At 41.8% G+C, this 15,856-nt stretch overlaps 1 protein-coding gene across 1 annotated transcript in view; it reads left to right on the top strand.

Moving 5' to 3' along the window:
• The window catches only part of LOC109988390 (protocadherin-16-like), an 86,530-nt gene extending 71,119 nt beyond the window's left edge, over positions 1–15,411 (top strand). The window contains exons 12-29 of the mRNA XM_065963088.1: positions 1,130–1,570; positions 2,239–2,534; positions 2,653–2,768; positions 4,697–4,936; positions 5,660–5,785; positions 5,876–6,085; positions 6,634–6,890; positions 6,980–7,186; positions 7,659–8,055; positions 8,184–8,297; positions 8,441–8,652; positions 8,751–8,902; positions 9,265–9,395; positions 9,518–9,804; positions 10,385–10,526; positions 10,627–10,798; positions 10,895–11,304; positions 11,421–15,411. Coding sequence (XP_065819160.1) covers positions 1,130–1,570; positions 2,239–2,534; positions 2,653–2,768; positions 4,697–4,936; positions 5,660–5,785; positions 5,876–6,085; positions 6,634–6,890; positions 6,980–7,186; positions 7,659–8,055; positions 8,184–8,297; positions 8,441–8,652; positions 8,751–8,902; positions 9,265–9,395; positions 9,518–9,804; positions 10,385–10,526; positions 10,627–10,798; positions 10,895–11,304; positions 11,421–13,465 — 5,955 coding nt within the window. The 3' untranslated portion in view covers positions 13,466–15,411. The remainder of the gene's footprint in view (positions 1–1,129; positions 1,571–2,238; positions 2,535–2,652; positions 2,769–4,696; positions 4,937–5,659; positions 5,786–5,875; positions 6,086–6,633; positions 6,891–6,979; positions 7,187–7,658; positions 8,056–8,183; positions 8,298–8,440; positions 8,653–8,750; positions 8,903–9,264; positions 9,396–9,517; positions 9,805–10,384; positions 10,527–10,626; positions 10,799–10,894; positions 11,305–11,420) is intronic.
• Positions 15,412–15,856: the final 445 nt, after the last annotated feature.

The following is a 15,856-nucleotide window of genomic DNA, read 5'->3' as shown; positions in this document are numbered from 1 at the left end:
GTCTGCACATTCGGTCAGCACATAAGGCTTATGCATTCAAATTACCCCTTTCCTCTTATAAGTTTATCCTTTTCATATAATTGCCAAAAAAAGTATGCTCTTTTTTTATTTTATTAAATGTTGGTAAAGAAAGCAGAGGATGGTGCATGCATAGATTTTTGGATGATGATGCAGTCTTTAGAGCTCTTTGATCTGTCTCAGAACAAAATAGAAGCTTGCGGCTGTAACAACGAGCGGCGAAAGCCCCCTGGCACTGGACCACAGCATATGGATGCTACACTTACTCGCTCTTCTGGAATATCACCAGTTTTACTGTACACCCTCCCAATACACCCTTCATTATTTGGTCATAGGTCACAAATGCTGACTCTCATCTTGATCACAAAATGCTGCAAGGTCAAGATATTTGCTGTAAGGCGTGCACATAATGTCTTCATGCACAATGAGAATGCCTGTGAGGGTAATTATAGTAACAACAAGAAAGCAGAAACAGACTACATCACCAAGGCTATGTTTAGGGATGGGCTGGGGTTGGCCTTATAGCTTCATTGTCTGCAAAAGAAATCAAATCCTGTATCATACACGGGACAGAGCACCTCTTGATATTCTCAATGCAATGGCTGTTTTCCAGCGGTTGGCCTGAGGTAGCCTGTGCTCCCCCGTAATCTGTTTGGCCACCCCATAGAAGAACCTGTAGTCCTTAACTATGATAGGCTATCTGAAAAATAAAATGTAGGACTTTAGCTCAAACCTACATGTGCAGCTCCCTGAAGCTTTTGTGCACATTTCCATTTTTTCTTTATTCTCTGAATTTTTGGAGATGCATCTGCTTTTTTAAGGCCTTAAATAATGAAGGTTGAAGGTGTATATGCTGCCACTCTGTTGTGTTAACTTTGAAAATGATAAAAAACCTAAGCACAGGAAATTTGTAACTGTTTGATACTGAACTCGTCAATACATCCTTTAAACGGGAGCTCCTTGGTGTGCAGATCATGTTTGTTTCTATAAGTGAAGACAGAAACAATTTATAAATGCAACTCCACACCCTGTGTTCACACCCTACTCTATGCTACCCCTGAATAAGTCAGATAAATGTTAGTCATTTTGACCTTTGTTTCCTTTCCCTCAGGTCCTCAGCTCCTCCAGGTCCAATCCTAAACCCAACATGCTCAGTATGACCCTGAACACAGTGGAAGGAGCTGATCCAGGCTCTGTCATTGGCTCCGTACGCCCTCATGACCAGCATGAATCCGTCCTATTGGAAGGCCAGGTGACTTACCTGGTGGTAGGAGGAACAGACCTGGATGGAACTTTCATGGTGGACCGTTTAAAGGGCGATGTGATCCTGGTACGCGAGCTGGACTATGAGAAGGGTTCAAGGTACACCTTGCAGATTGAGGTGTCTGACTTCTCCCAGGCGTTTCCCAGCACCCATCAGGTGCAACTGGATATTAATGTGCAGGACAGCAATGACCACAGCCCACAGTTCTCTGAAGACCCTGTTACCATAGTGATACCAGAAAACATGGAGCCAGGAGCTTCCATATACACCTTCCAAGCTTTGGACCAGGTGAGAGTCTGGATATATTATGTGCTGAGAAGTTTTAAAATATTAACTGAAGAACATGTTTTCCACGAAATAGCATAAATCAGACCAGACATTTTTGTGTGTTTATTTTCTGTTAATGGTTGCAACAGAATAAGGTTGTAGCTGATGATTACACTTTGATTTATCATTTTAATTGATTGTCCTTAAATGACAGAAAAAAGAAAAAGACAAACCAAAATTCCGCCCAGATGATGATTGGCAAATATATGATTTAAAGCGGGATATAACAAAGAGAAGATATAATGTTCACTTTTAAGAAGATCAAATCTCAAATATTAAGCATTCTTTTAATGGCTTCGAATTGTCATAAAAAAGAAATTGTTTGAGATAAGTTTTCTTTTGAATAAGTAATCATTTGACACCTAATACAGTGATCTCATTGCTTCCAAGTCAAGTGTTATCTAAATATAAAAAGAGAACGTCATACACTTAAGACATCAGTGAAATGTGGTTTTGAGTTGTGGAAAAAAATGTCCAGTTCACTATGAGTTATAATAACTTTGTATAACACCTATTTCTAAATTGGATATGGAGTTCTCACACCCCAGGTTCTACATTAAGTGTTTTTCCTGGCTCAATCGTTTTTCTACACTCTCTTTCTAATTGGTCTTTATTTCTTATTTTAACAGGACGGCAGTGGACCCAACAGTGATCTACTTTACTCCATTGAGCACTATTGGCCTGACAAACCTGACCTCCTGACCCTCGACCCCGTCAGCGGAGTCCTCACTTTCGGGGAGAAGTTGGATCGGGAGTCGACACCGTCCCTCTACCTGGTGGTGCGAGCCACAGACCAGGCGGTTGATCCTTCTCAGAGACGATGGGGATCCGTCACTGCACGAGTTTTTGTGACGGATGAAAACGACAACGCGCCGGTTTTCAGCTCGCCATCTGCGGTCAGCGTCATGGAGGATCAGCCTGTAGGGTGAGTGAGGATATCTGACAGGTTTTTTTTACGCTGATGTTACCTGGTGTAATTTATTTTTATTGGCTCTAAGTGGTTGCCACGTTTTTTTATAATCCCTTTTTTTTTTAATTGTCAGGTTTGTGATTTTGTATGTGATGGCGAGAGACGAAGATGAAGGTGAAAATGGCAGAGTGTCTTACAGAATCCAGGGAGGCAACAGCGCTGGTCGCTTCAGTCTGAACTCCAACACTGGTGAGCATATTATTTTGAAGAGTAATACACAGTATCTAAAAATATCCTAATCTAAAACGGATGTCTCAAGGTTTGTGCAGACTGGGCATTACCCATAAATAGCCTATTAACACTCCATCAAGGGACGACTTGGTCAAAATGTGCATCATTTAGTGCATTTACAATCCTGCTTAGAATGATTTAACACAGCGGGACTTGAATGTGGCCTTTTTCTGTAGGGTTTCATGATTGATATATAATCAGCTACCCATTGAAGCCCACTGACTGAACACAACTTTCCAGAACATCATAATTACCCTCTGAAGTGCTGCTAAAACACTCATAACCCTCTTTGGTAGATAATCATTCAATGCCTTATAGAGCAATATTTCTCCTGAATAACGCTTTGGTTTTCCTTTTCTTGACGGGTTCGTTCATGGGCACTGATTCGGGATTTGGACTTGGCCTTTGATATCTTTATATATACGTAAATGTGTAATCTTAGAGTTACAGTATGTTTGCGTGCTCCGATCTGGCTGAGAAGGGATTAAGAACCAGGAGACAGACACTTAATGCAGCTTCCAGATGGAAAAAAAGTCTTTACTTCATTGCTGTCAAGTGTCAGCTGTAGTAACAGGGCTTGATTTCTCTTCTGGTTTGTTTCTTAGTCAGTGTGGTTATGCTAATGGATAATCATAGCTGTAATAGTAGATTAGCATTGCATTGAGAAGACATTTACCAAACTGCCAGGCTAATGTGGGGGGTATCATTAGCCTGATTAGTGCTTGTAAATTATATGTCTGCTCTGCCAACATGAACTTTCTTTTATTTCACATTACAGCTGCTTTATAGCTAGTTTTATTAACCACTTGAAAGCGAATGTTTCTAATGTGTACCGCCATTTCTTCACAAAACACGTTGGTCATGCTGTTTGAGAACTTGCATAGTTATAAGAAAGAGAATGCAACTTCAAACATAGCTTGGCTGCCACACTGAAACATATTTTTTTTCCCTCTGAAATGAAGTAAGAATTGTTGTTTTATTTAAGAAAACCTTCAGGTCTTCAGTGGGATTAAATTAAAGTTACATGTAATGTTTGCTGACACAATCCAGAGAGTGAGAGAATAGCCATATTTTGTGTTTGATCCTGTACCCTTAAACCTAAAAAAATGGTGAATGTTTTTGCATCCATTTGTGTTCATCTGAAAACATGTGAGCTAACGAATCCTGACAGCAGGAACATCAGAGCTTTAGCCTCACACTTAAGATTACAAGAAATGTATGTGTTTGGCCTGCTGCTTGTTTTATAAATTACAAGTCTCAGAGGAAAAGCACGTAAACTGAATTTACACTAACACCCTTTATTTCCTTGTTTTTATTAAACTTAAAGTGTGTGTGTTGTTGATATAATCGGTTGGAAGATACTGTAACTTAAGCCAGAGTTTGAGAAGAGGTTGGATTTACTCTGTTGTGTTTGACCAAGCCAGATAAACACAAGACATACATTAGGATTAACTTTAAATTGCAAAAACACAAATCTTCTATAAGCACAGTTTTTAGGTAGAAGCAGCTTTTTTTTTTCTCGATGATGATCTGCTCTCTATTTTCTGAGTGTGTGTTTATATGTTCACACAGTAAGCACTGCACTTTTCACATTTAAATGTGTCCAAAGTACCAAAATGAAATAACAGGCATGCAGTAACTGCGGTTCTCTCATTTACTGTGGAAATTCTTGTAAAGCAAATCTGTAAGGGATTTGTTTTAACGGCTCCTTTAGGCATGCAAATCCTGCCTCTCTCAGGTACACAAAATTACATGTTCACAAGTTTAATCCAAACACACACTCAGAGCCAAACACACCAACATGCACATTTAAGGACAAACAGGAGCCATGTGAGAATGAATGAAGCTCTGATCGAGTTGTCTTTGATTCTTTGTGTCTCTTATAGGCTCTCTCTCCATCCTGAAAGCCTTGGACAGGGAGGAGCAGGAGATCTTTAATCTGACTATTGTAGCAGAGGATCATGGGATACCTCAGCTGTCCACCTCTCAGGTGCTGTGTGTGCAGGTGATTGATGTGAACGATGAAGCTCCTGTGTTCCAGCGGGGGGAGTTTGAGACCCAGGTGATGGAAAACCAAGGACCAGGAACCACAGTGTTAAAAGTGACCGCCACTGACAGAGACCAAGGTTAGTCTAAGAGTGACATTTATATAGTACACAGAACCAGTATTTTCAGTGAGCAAAATGTTGTTGTGTTTTAAGTAGAGACCACAAGACCACTAGAGAATGTCCTTTAAACAGCTGACCTGGAAAGACATATTTTATGGTAGCAAATAGTCAGAGGATTTTTGCTTACTAAGTAGAATTTGCACATATATTTAGCAAGATTTTCTGTTTGTTCCACAAAATATAAAAGTAATCACTGTAGATCCTGCATGGGACTGAACACATCCATCCCCTTAGCTAGTAAGAGCTAAACATAATGTTGAGAAGGATGGATTTAGTTGTACTGTAGGAAATCACAATATATAAACATAAATTGGAAGAAACGTTACTAAATTCCCTGAAGGAAAAAAGACATAAAAAGGTACAGCTGATGCACAATACAAGCAGTATGATTTAGGTAGGAATGCCAGAGAACTAAACAATAGAGACACATAAATGGTTTTGGGTAACCAAATCCCTTTAAACTGAACCACATGCTAATGAAAATGTGTGGTTACGATCATCTAGAGCCTTGTAATTCTATGCCTTTCATTAGGACTTGCCAGCGGCTCTATGAGGCTTTGTGTTTGTAAATGTCACTGCTTTATTACTTTGAATGTAGACTCTTTTCTTTATTGCTTGTTTTGTAGTTATGTCATTCTGATAAATTTGTATTTGTGATTTTTTTTGTGTGTTACAATGCAGGATCCAATGGCCAAGTGACGTATGGAGGTGTGACAGAGGAAGGCTTCATCATCAACCCTGTGACAGGCGTCATCACCACCACGAGGGAGCTAGACGCAGAGCTACAGAAACACTACACACTTACCGGTACCACAATATCCATTGACTATTCAGCTCATTTAATTTTTTTACATGTTTGTACATTTCATCATCCTAACAGTGTCTATTACTCCGCAGTGTACGCTAGGGATGGAGGACTGCCTCCTAACTTTGCCAAAGCTGTAGTCCATGTGGAGGTGCAGGATGTGAATGATAACACTCCCATTTTTGCAAAGTCATGGTACGGACTGGAGGTGCCGGAGAACCAGGCCCCTGTAGAGCTCTGCTTTCTCAGGGCCACAGACCCTGACTCAGGCCCTGGTGGAGAGCTGGAGTACAGAATCACTGGTGAGAAACTGTGTTTTCTGCCGAAACCAAGAATTGGCTTTAAAAAGTGATTATGTGAACCACAATTGCTGCAATTACTGTTACAGGGTGTGTCGAATGTTGTGAACGGAAATATTTTGGGAGAGACAGGCAATTTTTGTCATTTTGGATGTTTTTCAGTCTTAAATTGTTCTAGTTTGAATGTTTTCAGATGATCGCAATTGGCATTCGATGTGTATGCATGTGATGATTACAGCTAAATCACACTTCTAAACTATTTTTTGGTGATATCTGCAGTTGTTCTAACCCTGTTCAGGCCTTACATTATAAGGAGTGGATACCTACTGCATTTGTACTGATGTATAGCTTTTGACAGGACCTTCTATTCCTCCCTTATGAAAGATCAGCCATACATACAGTTATCCCTAGCTTGCTCCTTAAATCATGTGAAAGACAATTTATTCCATATACCTTTTCAGAGAATGTCTGAACTTTGACTTAAGGGCATTTTTGGCACAGATGTACCCCTTTCATGTCTTCTTATTCTTCTTTTTTTATTCTCCATCTAGCTGGGGACCCTGATGGAGATTTCCACCTGCATGGCAGCACAGGAGCCCTCTCCACCTCACGCGGCCTTGACAGGGAGACAAGGGCTGAATATTCCCTGGAGGTGGTGGCAACAGACCGAGGAAGCCCTGCTCTAAGCACGACCGTGACAGTGGAAGTCAAAGTGCTGGATGTTAATGACAACAACCCTGTCTTTAGTAAAGGGAGCTACACTGTGGAGGTGTCAGAGGATGCTGCGGAGGGGACCCAAGTTCTGGAGGTGAATAGAAATTAGAGTTTTAAGGAGAATAAAAAATGAGCGATTTGTTTAAACGTCGAAGTGACAAACTGAATATTTCACCTGTACAGGTGGCTGCTGTAGATGCTGATGAAGACCTGAATGGGAAGGTTCTGTATTTTCTGAGCAAAGAGGCACATGGCGCGTTCAGTGTGGATGAGAACACTGGTGTTATCACCACGTCAGCACTTCTGGACCGGGAGAAATTGGCATCATACAGCTTCCAGGTGTTCGCTGTTGACCTATCACCTGCTGCACCCATGAACTCCTCTGCTCAGGTACATGAAGGGTTAGATGTTTGAGGCATTTATTTGAGCAACTGTTCATAAAAAAAACTTTTATTTTTATGAATATAAAAGTATTTTATATGCCGGACAAGGCAGCTTTATATGTATAGCACATTTCATACACTGGGGCAATTCAAGGTGCTTTACAACGTTATTAAACATGAGTGAAGAGATAGATTTACAATTAAAAAGAGCACTATAGTGAGACAATTATTTTTTTTTATTTTTTGTATATATTCTCTTCCTTTCTCTACCTAACTGAACCTTATTTTTGTAAAGCTCTTTAGAAGTAAAACAAAAGTTATTATTCACATATTGGATTTAAGATAGGCTTACTTTTTTTTAGGATTTATAATAATATTAATGAAACAATTTATATTACACATTTAACATATGAAACCCTAATTCTTAAACACAAGCAATGAATTAAGCATCTAACCCACGTGCGACCACTTTCTTTTAGGTGACAGTCACCGTCCTAGACGTCAACGACAACACTCCCTTCTTCATCCAGGATCCGCTGGTCATTGAAGTGTCCAGCAGACGTTCTCAGCGTGTTCTAGCCACCATGAAGGCAGAGGACAAAGACTTTGGGGCAAACGGTTCTGTGTTTTATCGTTTTGCGATGCCAGTGAAGGGCTTCAGCATCAACTCCCTGACCGGAGAGATCCAGGCCACAGAGCCGCTGGGGGATCTGACCCAGGCTCAGAGGACCCTGATAGTGGAAGCCATGGACCAGGGAAGTCCTGCTCAGTCTGCACAGGGAGTGGTGGTGATATATGTGAAGGAGGTGGAGTACAGCGGGATTCGCTTTTCTAGGAATGCAAGAGACGTCAGCATACAGGAGAACGCTGACAAAGGTTAGACGAAACCACTGTTGTTTTTTGAGGGATTAGAATTATCATATCACCAATTTGTCCTCTATACAGTTTGTCCATCTCTTTATCAGTAAAGACATTTTTTTTCTGTAATACTTCAAATAATTCAGGCACAGCTGTGGCTCAAGCTCAGGCTCAACACCCAGATGGCACACGTAAGGGTATCAGTTACAGCCTCTTCAGTGGGAACAAAAAGCAGGCCTTCACCATCACCTCCTCAACAGGTGACACGCACAATTAGAAAAACAGTTTGTAACAAATGATGTCCTGGAAAAGTAAATTAGACAATGATTTTGAAAATAAAAAAGGCAGGTCAAACTGCCATTTCACATTAATATATCCATCTAATCAAATATGTATGTTCCAGGGGAAATCAGGGTGCAGAGCTCCAAGGGGCTGGACTTTGAAGACACCCCCAGACTCCGTCTTGTTATCAAGGCTGAAACTGTGTCCTCTACGTCTTTCATGGCTATAAACCTGATCCTGCAGGATGTCAATGACAACCTCCCTCGCTTCCAGCTGCAGAATTACGTGGCCTACATGAAAGAAGCACAGGGATATGAAATGCCAATCATACAGGTACTCTCAAATGGAAAAAAATACATGAGGAACTTTGTCTTTTGCGATAAGGGTTAAAATAACTTCTCATCTTCCTACATTTTTCTTCCTTCTGCCAGGTGCTCGCTGAGGATGTGGATCAGGGCCAAAATGGTCAGGTGACCTACTCAATCCAGTCATCAGGCATGAGCGGTCTGTTCAAGATTGACCCTGTGACAGGGAGCATTACCACAGCAGCCATCATGGACCGGGAGATCTTTACCCAGACCAAGTAAGAACAGATCTTTGATTTTAAAAAACAACCAACAACACTTTCTTTGTGCACAGGTTGAGTATGTATATTTTAGGTTTAATAAATGCTGGAGCTGCTGCATGGTGTTGTACTGATAAATTCAATGATATATTCACAAAGGTAAACCTAGACAAAGAATAAAATACTGTAGATGTGGCACATTTTGCTAATATAGTATATCCAACTAGTTGTTTTTAAGACAGCTGGTAAAGTGATTCATGTAGTTTGATTAAGATATTAAAACAGTTAGAGCTTAAATTTGCATGTCAGATTTCATATCCCTACTCTGACATGACAGGTACGCTTTTTGAACAACCTCTTTTTTTTTTGCCCAATCACAGGCTCGTAGTTACAGCGACTGACAGAGGAAGTCCACGATTGGCCGGATCGGCCACATTAACAGTGATCATTGTCGACCAGAATGACAACAGCCCCACCATTCCCTTGCCCAAGGAAGTCCGCATCCCAGAGAGTAAGTCCTTTTAATATGCAGACATTTTTAACCTTTAAATCTTGAAGTGTACACAGTCACACAACAAGCCCCTTTTGGGTCTAAGGAGGGTTTTTTGTGCAATCTCTTTCTCCATTCATCAGATATGCTGATTGGCACAGAGATAACTCTTGTGACGGGTAATGACGTCGACTCCAGTCCGGCCCTCTCCTACTCCTTGCAGCTGGACCCAACAGCGTTAGGCAAGTTTGGAATTCACCGTTACAGTGGAGGTGTATCCCTAACAGCCCCTCTGGACTTTGAAGAGAAGACTTGGTACACCCTGACTGTCAGAGCCACAGACAGCCAGCACCAAACTGAGGCTAACATTACAATACTAATTGAGGATATTAACGACAATTCCCCTGCATTCACCCATGATCTCTATCAGGTAGGATGGCATGTTGATTTTTTTTTACTTGTGTATTTAAATACAATTGATTGTGTGTTGTGCAGAATTCTCAAAACAATCATACCTGGACCTTAAATGTATACAGTATGTATATCACGCACCTTGTAATTCCTTTGTTTGTGAACATTGTGTTGTTGTACATACTAGCTGCTGGGTTACAAGATGTCTGGTGTTTCTGTTGTAGACCTCTGTATACACTCGTTTAAGTTTTTCAACAATCATTAAGGAGAAAATTGCACTTGTTGACATTTCCATGTTGAAACTCTCATTGACATTCAATGTGCTCACAGTAGGGATGATTATATTTAACTGCCCTATATTGACTGAAGAATAGTTGCAAAGATGACCTTGTATAATATTAACTTCTCTGTCTCAAAAAAAACACGAAAAAAAGGAACCAAAACATAAAATGCAATTTCCCCCATGTGGGTTAAGTGTATGTTGACCAGCTCACCATGGGTTTGGGTATTTCATGGTATTTTTATCATGCAATCTGATGTTTTTATGCTTAAATGCTTTTTATGCTGTAAATGTTGTTATTAATATCCCTGCACCCCAGGTAACTCTGCCTGAGCACACGCCGCCAGGAAGTGCAGTTGTCACTGTAACAGCAACTGACAGGGACTCTGGAGAGAACGGAAAGATCACCTACAGAGTGATGTCATCAACCCAGAATGGTTTCTACATTGACCCAAACAATGGTAGGCAACCTTAATGTCCCACTTTAACTGCTCAATTAAGGATCTTAAAATAATTATTCCAAGCTCAGTGCTTCACTCCTTGTCACATTTCTGTATCCAGGAACCTTGTTCATCAACCACAGAGCTGAGTTTGACCCTGAGCGTCCCTCAGTTAGTATCGTTATAGAAGCTCGTGATGGAGGTTCGCCTTCCCTCTACTCCCTCACCACTATCCAGGTTCAAATCTCGGACGTCAATGACAATGCTCCTGTGTTTCACCAATCAGATTACAGGTGAGTCCACACATTCCAGGTTAGGTATGATAGATTGAAGATTGTGGGGTATCCATTATATTTGGCCTTACTTATGCAATGTCCTTCTATTTGCAGGGCTATAGTCTCTGAGGATACCATCCCAGGGTCAACAGTTCTGACTTTTGAGGCCTTTGACAGCGACCTTTCTCGAGAAAACTGCGGCCTCGACTTTGCTCTCGCCAGTGGAAATGAGGGAAACGCTTTCCAGATTGAAAGCAGTGTGCGCTTCTTGGAGGGGCGGGGCTTTCAGACAGTGGGAACTCTGCTGTTGGCTGAGGGGCTTGACTTTGAAACCAAACCTATCTACAACCTCACTGTGGTGGTGTCAGATCGTGGTGTGCCCCAGAGGAGCTCCAGTGTTGCTGCGGTTATAACCATTGGTGATGTGAATGATAACCCTCCGGTGTTCGGCAGAGCAGAATATACTGTGTCACTGAGTGAGGGAGCTGCTGCTGGGACTGAGATTATAAGGTTGACTGCTACAGGTGGGCTATGGTTTTCTTTTTTTGTCACTTGTTGTCCATTTAATCTAAATTGTTTCTTAATAACGGTCTTAATTTCTTTCATATGACAAATTTTCTGCTTTCTTTTTTTCTCCCAGACCCAGACTCAACTCCCAATGCTGAGGTCCAGTATACTATCAGCTCTGGTGATGAGGTTAACTTGTTTACCATGGACCAATGGACTGGAGCTTTGCGGCTACAGCGAGCACTTGACCGTGAACACCAGTCCACTCATATTGTCATCATCCAGGCCACAGATGGACAGGGTCACTTTGCACTGGCTCCCGTCATTGTTGAGGTGAAAGATGTAAATGACAATCATCCATTCTTCCCAGTGGAAGTCCTGACAGCAAGTATCAGAGAAAACCAACCAGCCAACTCAGCTGTAACTGTTCTCCATGCAATTGACCACGACACAGGGGTTTTTGGTCAACTCAAATACTATATGGTTGAGCGGTCAGGTGCAGGAAAAGACGGCTTTGCCGTTGACCAGAACTCTGGAGAAATCAGGAGCAAAATACCCTTTGACTTTGAGAAGGTCAATTCTTTTAACTTTGTTGCAGTTGCAGTTGATTCCGGTAACCATTCAGCCACTGTCACTGTACAGGTGTTCGTCATAGGTGTGGATGAGTACGACCCACTTTTTGTATCCTCAGATTTCTCCTTTGAAGTGCCAGAGGGAGCTAAGAAAGGCCAGAGCATTGGTCAGGTCCAGGCAAATGATGAGGATGACGGGGTGGATGGTATTGTACTCTATTCTCTGCCCACCAGCTCTCCATTCTTTGATGTCAACAAAACCACCGGAGTGATTTTCCTCAAATTGGATGGTTCAGGCAGCAGTAGCAGCAGTGGCTCGGGACGCACCAAACGGGACACCAGGCTAATGACCCTGGATGTGAAAGCTCATAGTCCTCTAGATGCATCTCGCTCCACTACAGCCCAGGTCTCCATTGATGTTACAAACACCAACTTTGGCTTGGCCCCTGATGTCAACATTCTTCTTATAAGCATCATAGCTGTGTCTCTTGGATTCATCATATTGCTGGTGGTCATGGCTGTAGTGGTGTTCCTTGTTAAGTCACGCAGAAGGAAGAAAGCCCAGGAAGCAGGAAACCGAACTGTTGCCTCAGGAACTGCTCTGCAGAAATTAGATGAATGCAACTCTGGACAAGGAGGAGACCGGATCTACCACCAGGCCCTTCCAGGCTATGCTGGAGATCAGGGGGCTGGTGGTGGGCCCTACACTAGAGGGGGCTCTCTGGATCCTTCTCACTCAAGTGGCAGAGGGTCAGCTGAAGCAGCAGAGGATGATGAGATCAGGATGATAAACGAGTACCCCCGGGTCGCCTCGATTACCTCATCCATGCAGGAGCACATCTCGGCCAGAGGACCAGACTCTGGAATCCAGCAGGATGCAGACCAACTATCTGACATCTCCTGTGAACCTGCAGCTTTGGAGGGAAGCACCTGGTTCAAAGGAAAGAAACTGGGAGGTAGTCTAAGTGGGACCTTGCTCTCTGGCCAACTCCCAGTCTACAGGGATGAAGGTGGAGGATACCTTGGAGTTGGTCGGGGCCTTAACATTACCCTCCCCAAGGATTATGCCTTCCCTGAAGACGGTAAACCTTCAGTGGATGGTTCTCTCACTGCTATTGTTGCCAGTGATGAGGAGCTCCGTGGAAGTTATAACTGGGATTATCTTCTCAACTGGTGCCCTCAGTTCCAGCCTCTGGCCAATGTCTTCACAGAGATCGCCAGGCTGAAAGACGAAACAGCTCAGCAGAGCCAGAACCCTCGCCAACCCTTCCAGACCAAGCACAAAATCGATCCCAAACCTAGAATCGACCCTCCACCACTCATCACATCAGTAGCCCACCCAGGGGCCATGTCAGTTCCACCAAAGGTCCCTGTGATTGGAAGGACATTCCCCCACTTGGCCTCACTGCGCAGGTCCCCTATCAGTCACGAGGGGTCCATTTCCTCTGCAGCAATGTCCCCAAGCTTTTCGCCTTCTCTGTCCCCTCTAGCAGCTCGGTCTCCTGCTGTTTCTCCTTTTGGAGTCAACCAAGGGCCCTCAGCCTCCATGATCAGCACAAGGGAGCCCTCACTGGACCAGAGTCCTGATCGTGAGATGAGAATATGAAGGAATAGTTTGAAAACTATTTAAGAACTTGAAAACAGACAACTGGAAGAAGCTATCGCTTTAGTTGTCCTTTTTTTGGAATGAAATAAATGCAAGTGGAGTACACAGTTGGACTGTTCTCATGCAACCATTTGTTTCAATTGTCCAATCACTTGGATTTTAAAACAAACCGACTTGAACATACTTAACCTCCCTCTGGTAGAGTATTTGCATTCTTTGAAGTATTTCCATTGGTGGGCAGTGTTACATGATTACACGTGAAACATGTGCCTGGGTTGACAAGACCATGTCAACAGTGACGCAGGTCTCCATGAACTGATCAGGGTTAAGAGGACAACTAAGCTCTAAATGGGAATGTGCACTTACCATGCCCTGCAGTCAGAGGTCCCTTAGTGTGTAGATAAATGGATGTGTAGTTTTCATGTTACCTCACTGGCTGGCCAGAGAGCTAAGGACCTTGTTCTACTCTTTGTGTCTGTGGACATTTTTACACTTCAGTATTAAACTTATCCAGTAGCTGTTTTTAAAATGGTATCTGGATGTGTGTGGGAATCCCATGGACTGGAAGATGTGTGTTCTCAGAGACGCTGACCCCTTCAGTTGCCATCACATAGTGTAAGAACAATTGAGATTATTGTTTTTCTCATCTTTTAAGAAGACACTTCTTTTGATTTTAACTTTTATTTTTATATATTTTTATATGGAATTATGATTTCAGACCCCAGAATTTCCATTATTCCACATGGAGAGGTTTTTGTTTTTGTGTATTTGCATATATGTATATTTGTATGTATGCAGGCGATGCAATGTAATGTATGTGTCTCATAGGTTTTTTAGAAACTTCTGTGACAGTTCTGATGTGAGTGAGAGGATGACTTTTGTGTTTTATCATTATTTATATAAAAAAAAGGACTTGCTGCCGTATTTGGACAGAAGGAAGCGAAGCACAGCTCAATTTAAGCTGTGTTGAACCTTAAGAATTATTCTTTTTCTTTTTTTTTGTCGAATTGTAGATCATCCTAAATGTAAAATAGCAACTGGATGAAAACCTGTGATCACTCTGCTCCTCCTGCAGTTCAGCACTCTGTTGTGGTGTGCAGTCATGCAAAGCAGCACATTCCCTCTGTTATTCAGGGACCTACCTAATTTGCTGATCACCTCTGTGTCTTTAAAGAAAGAGCTTCCTCCAATCATTTACACCCAGTCATTAGCGTACATGCACCGTACTGTGAAGTTTTTCATCTCAACACAACAAAAAGCGAGCTATCAAGAGGCTGAGATTTTCATGGGAAAGTGGCATAACTTGGACAATTGTAGCACATAAGCCAGACAATTGGGAAGCAAAGGCCTGAATGCATGAGCTCCGATGAATGTAAAAGGATTTAGCAACCAGGGCAGTATTTATTTTCCATGTTAAGTTTCTGTTCTGTGGATTTTTATGATTCAATCATGCAGATCGTCACCGGTTTGATGAGGTGTTTTTTGGGTTCCATGTGTTTAACTCATCATCTGCACCTTCTTTCTTTACACTCATTATTCATCCAGGTTTAGCACTCTGCAAGTGTAGCAAGAAGCTAGGGCTTTAAGAACATCATCCCTCCATGTTTATTTTTCTTTCTGTCTATCCTAAGAGGTAATTGTATTGATTGGATGTACCCCTGGTTACCAGAGATGACCTCTACCTCTGTTTTTTTTTTTCAACATTACCAACTGCCTCTTGCAAAGCTGGTATTAAAAGTTACACATGCCACGAGCCTAACATCAGCACAACGCACTCATGATTCATAATTATAGTCTCAGAAACATTTCTGTGTTGGAGGAAATCCATTTGGAGTTCAGTTTGAGATTGCTGCCAGAGACTGATCAGTGGAGCAATGACAAAAAAAGCAAGAGCTGTTCATGTATTTAAAGCAAATAATAAATTCCTACTGATCTCTTTTGACAAACGGGAGTCTGACTTTTTCTTTCCAGAAGTAAGATATCAAATGGAGAACTGAGGTTAAAACTTTACTTTACTTTGTCTGTGTTGTTTAGACTGTGAATAGTTATTTGTGTTGGAGGTAACCTCAGTCATTTATAAGAGAATTGAAGAGGAAGTTTTGACTTGTCTTGTCTTGGAAGGTTTTATCTTTGGGAAAAATCACTAAACATCTTATATGTACATAAAGGCATAACAAATCCAACAAATACAAGATTGGATTTTACATTTTATCACATTATTAAGTAATTTTTCTTACAAGATAAAAGTTTACCTTTTGTGCTTTCTCAGGAATCCGAGATCAAGCCACCATCCAGTCAACAGTGGACTTAGTTCCTCAAGCTCATATAAAGGCATATGATGTTAATGTAGCTGAATAATTGCAAAAATGTTTTATTTCCATGTGGAGCACA

The sequence above is a fragment of the Labrus bergylta genome, chromosome 14 (assembly GCF_963930695.1).
Source record: "Labrus bergylta chromosome 14, fLabBer1.1, whole genome shotgun sequence".
Classification (NCBI taxonomy): Eukaryota; Metazoa; Chordata; class Actinopteri; order Labriformes; family Labridae; genus Labrus; species Labrus bergylta.
Note: the sequence above shows the minus strand (reverse complement) of the source record. Positions and strands in the feature narration are given on the sequence as shown.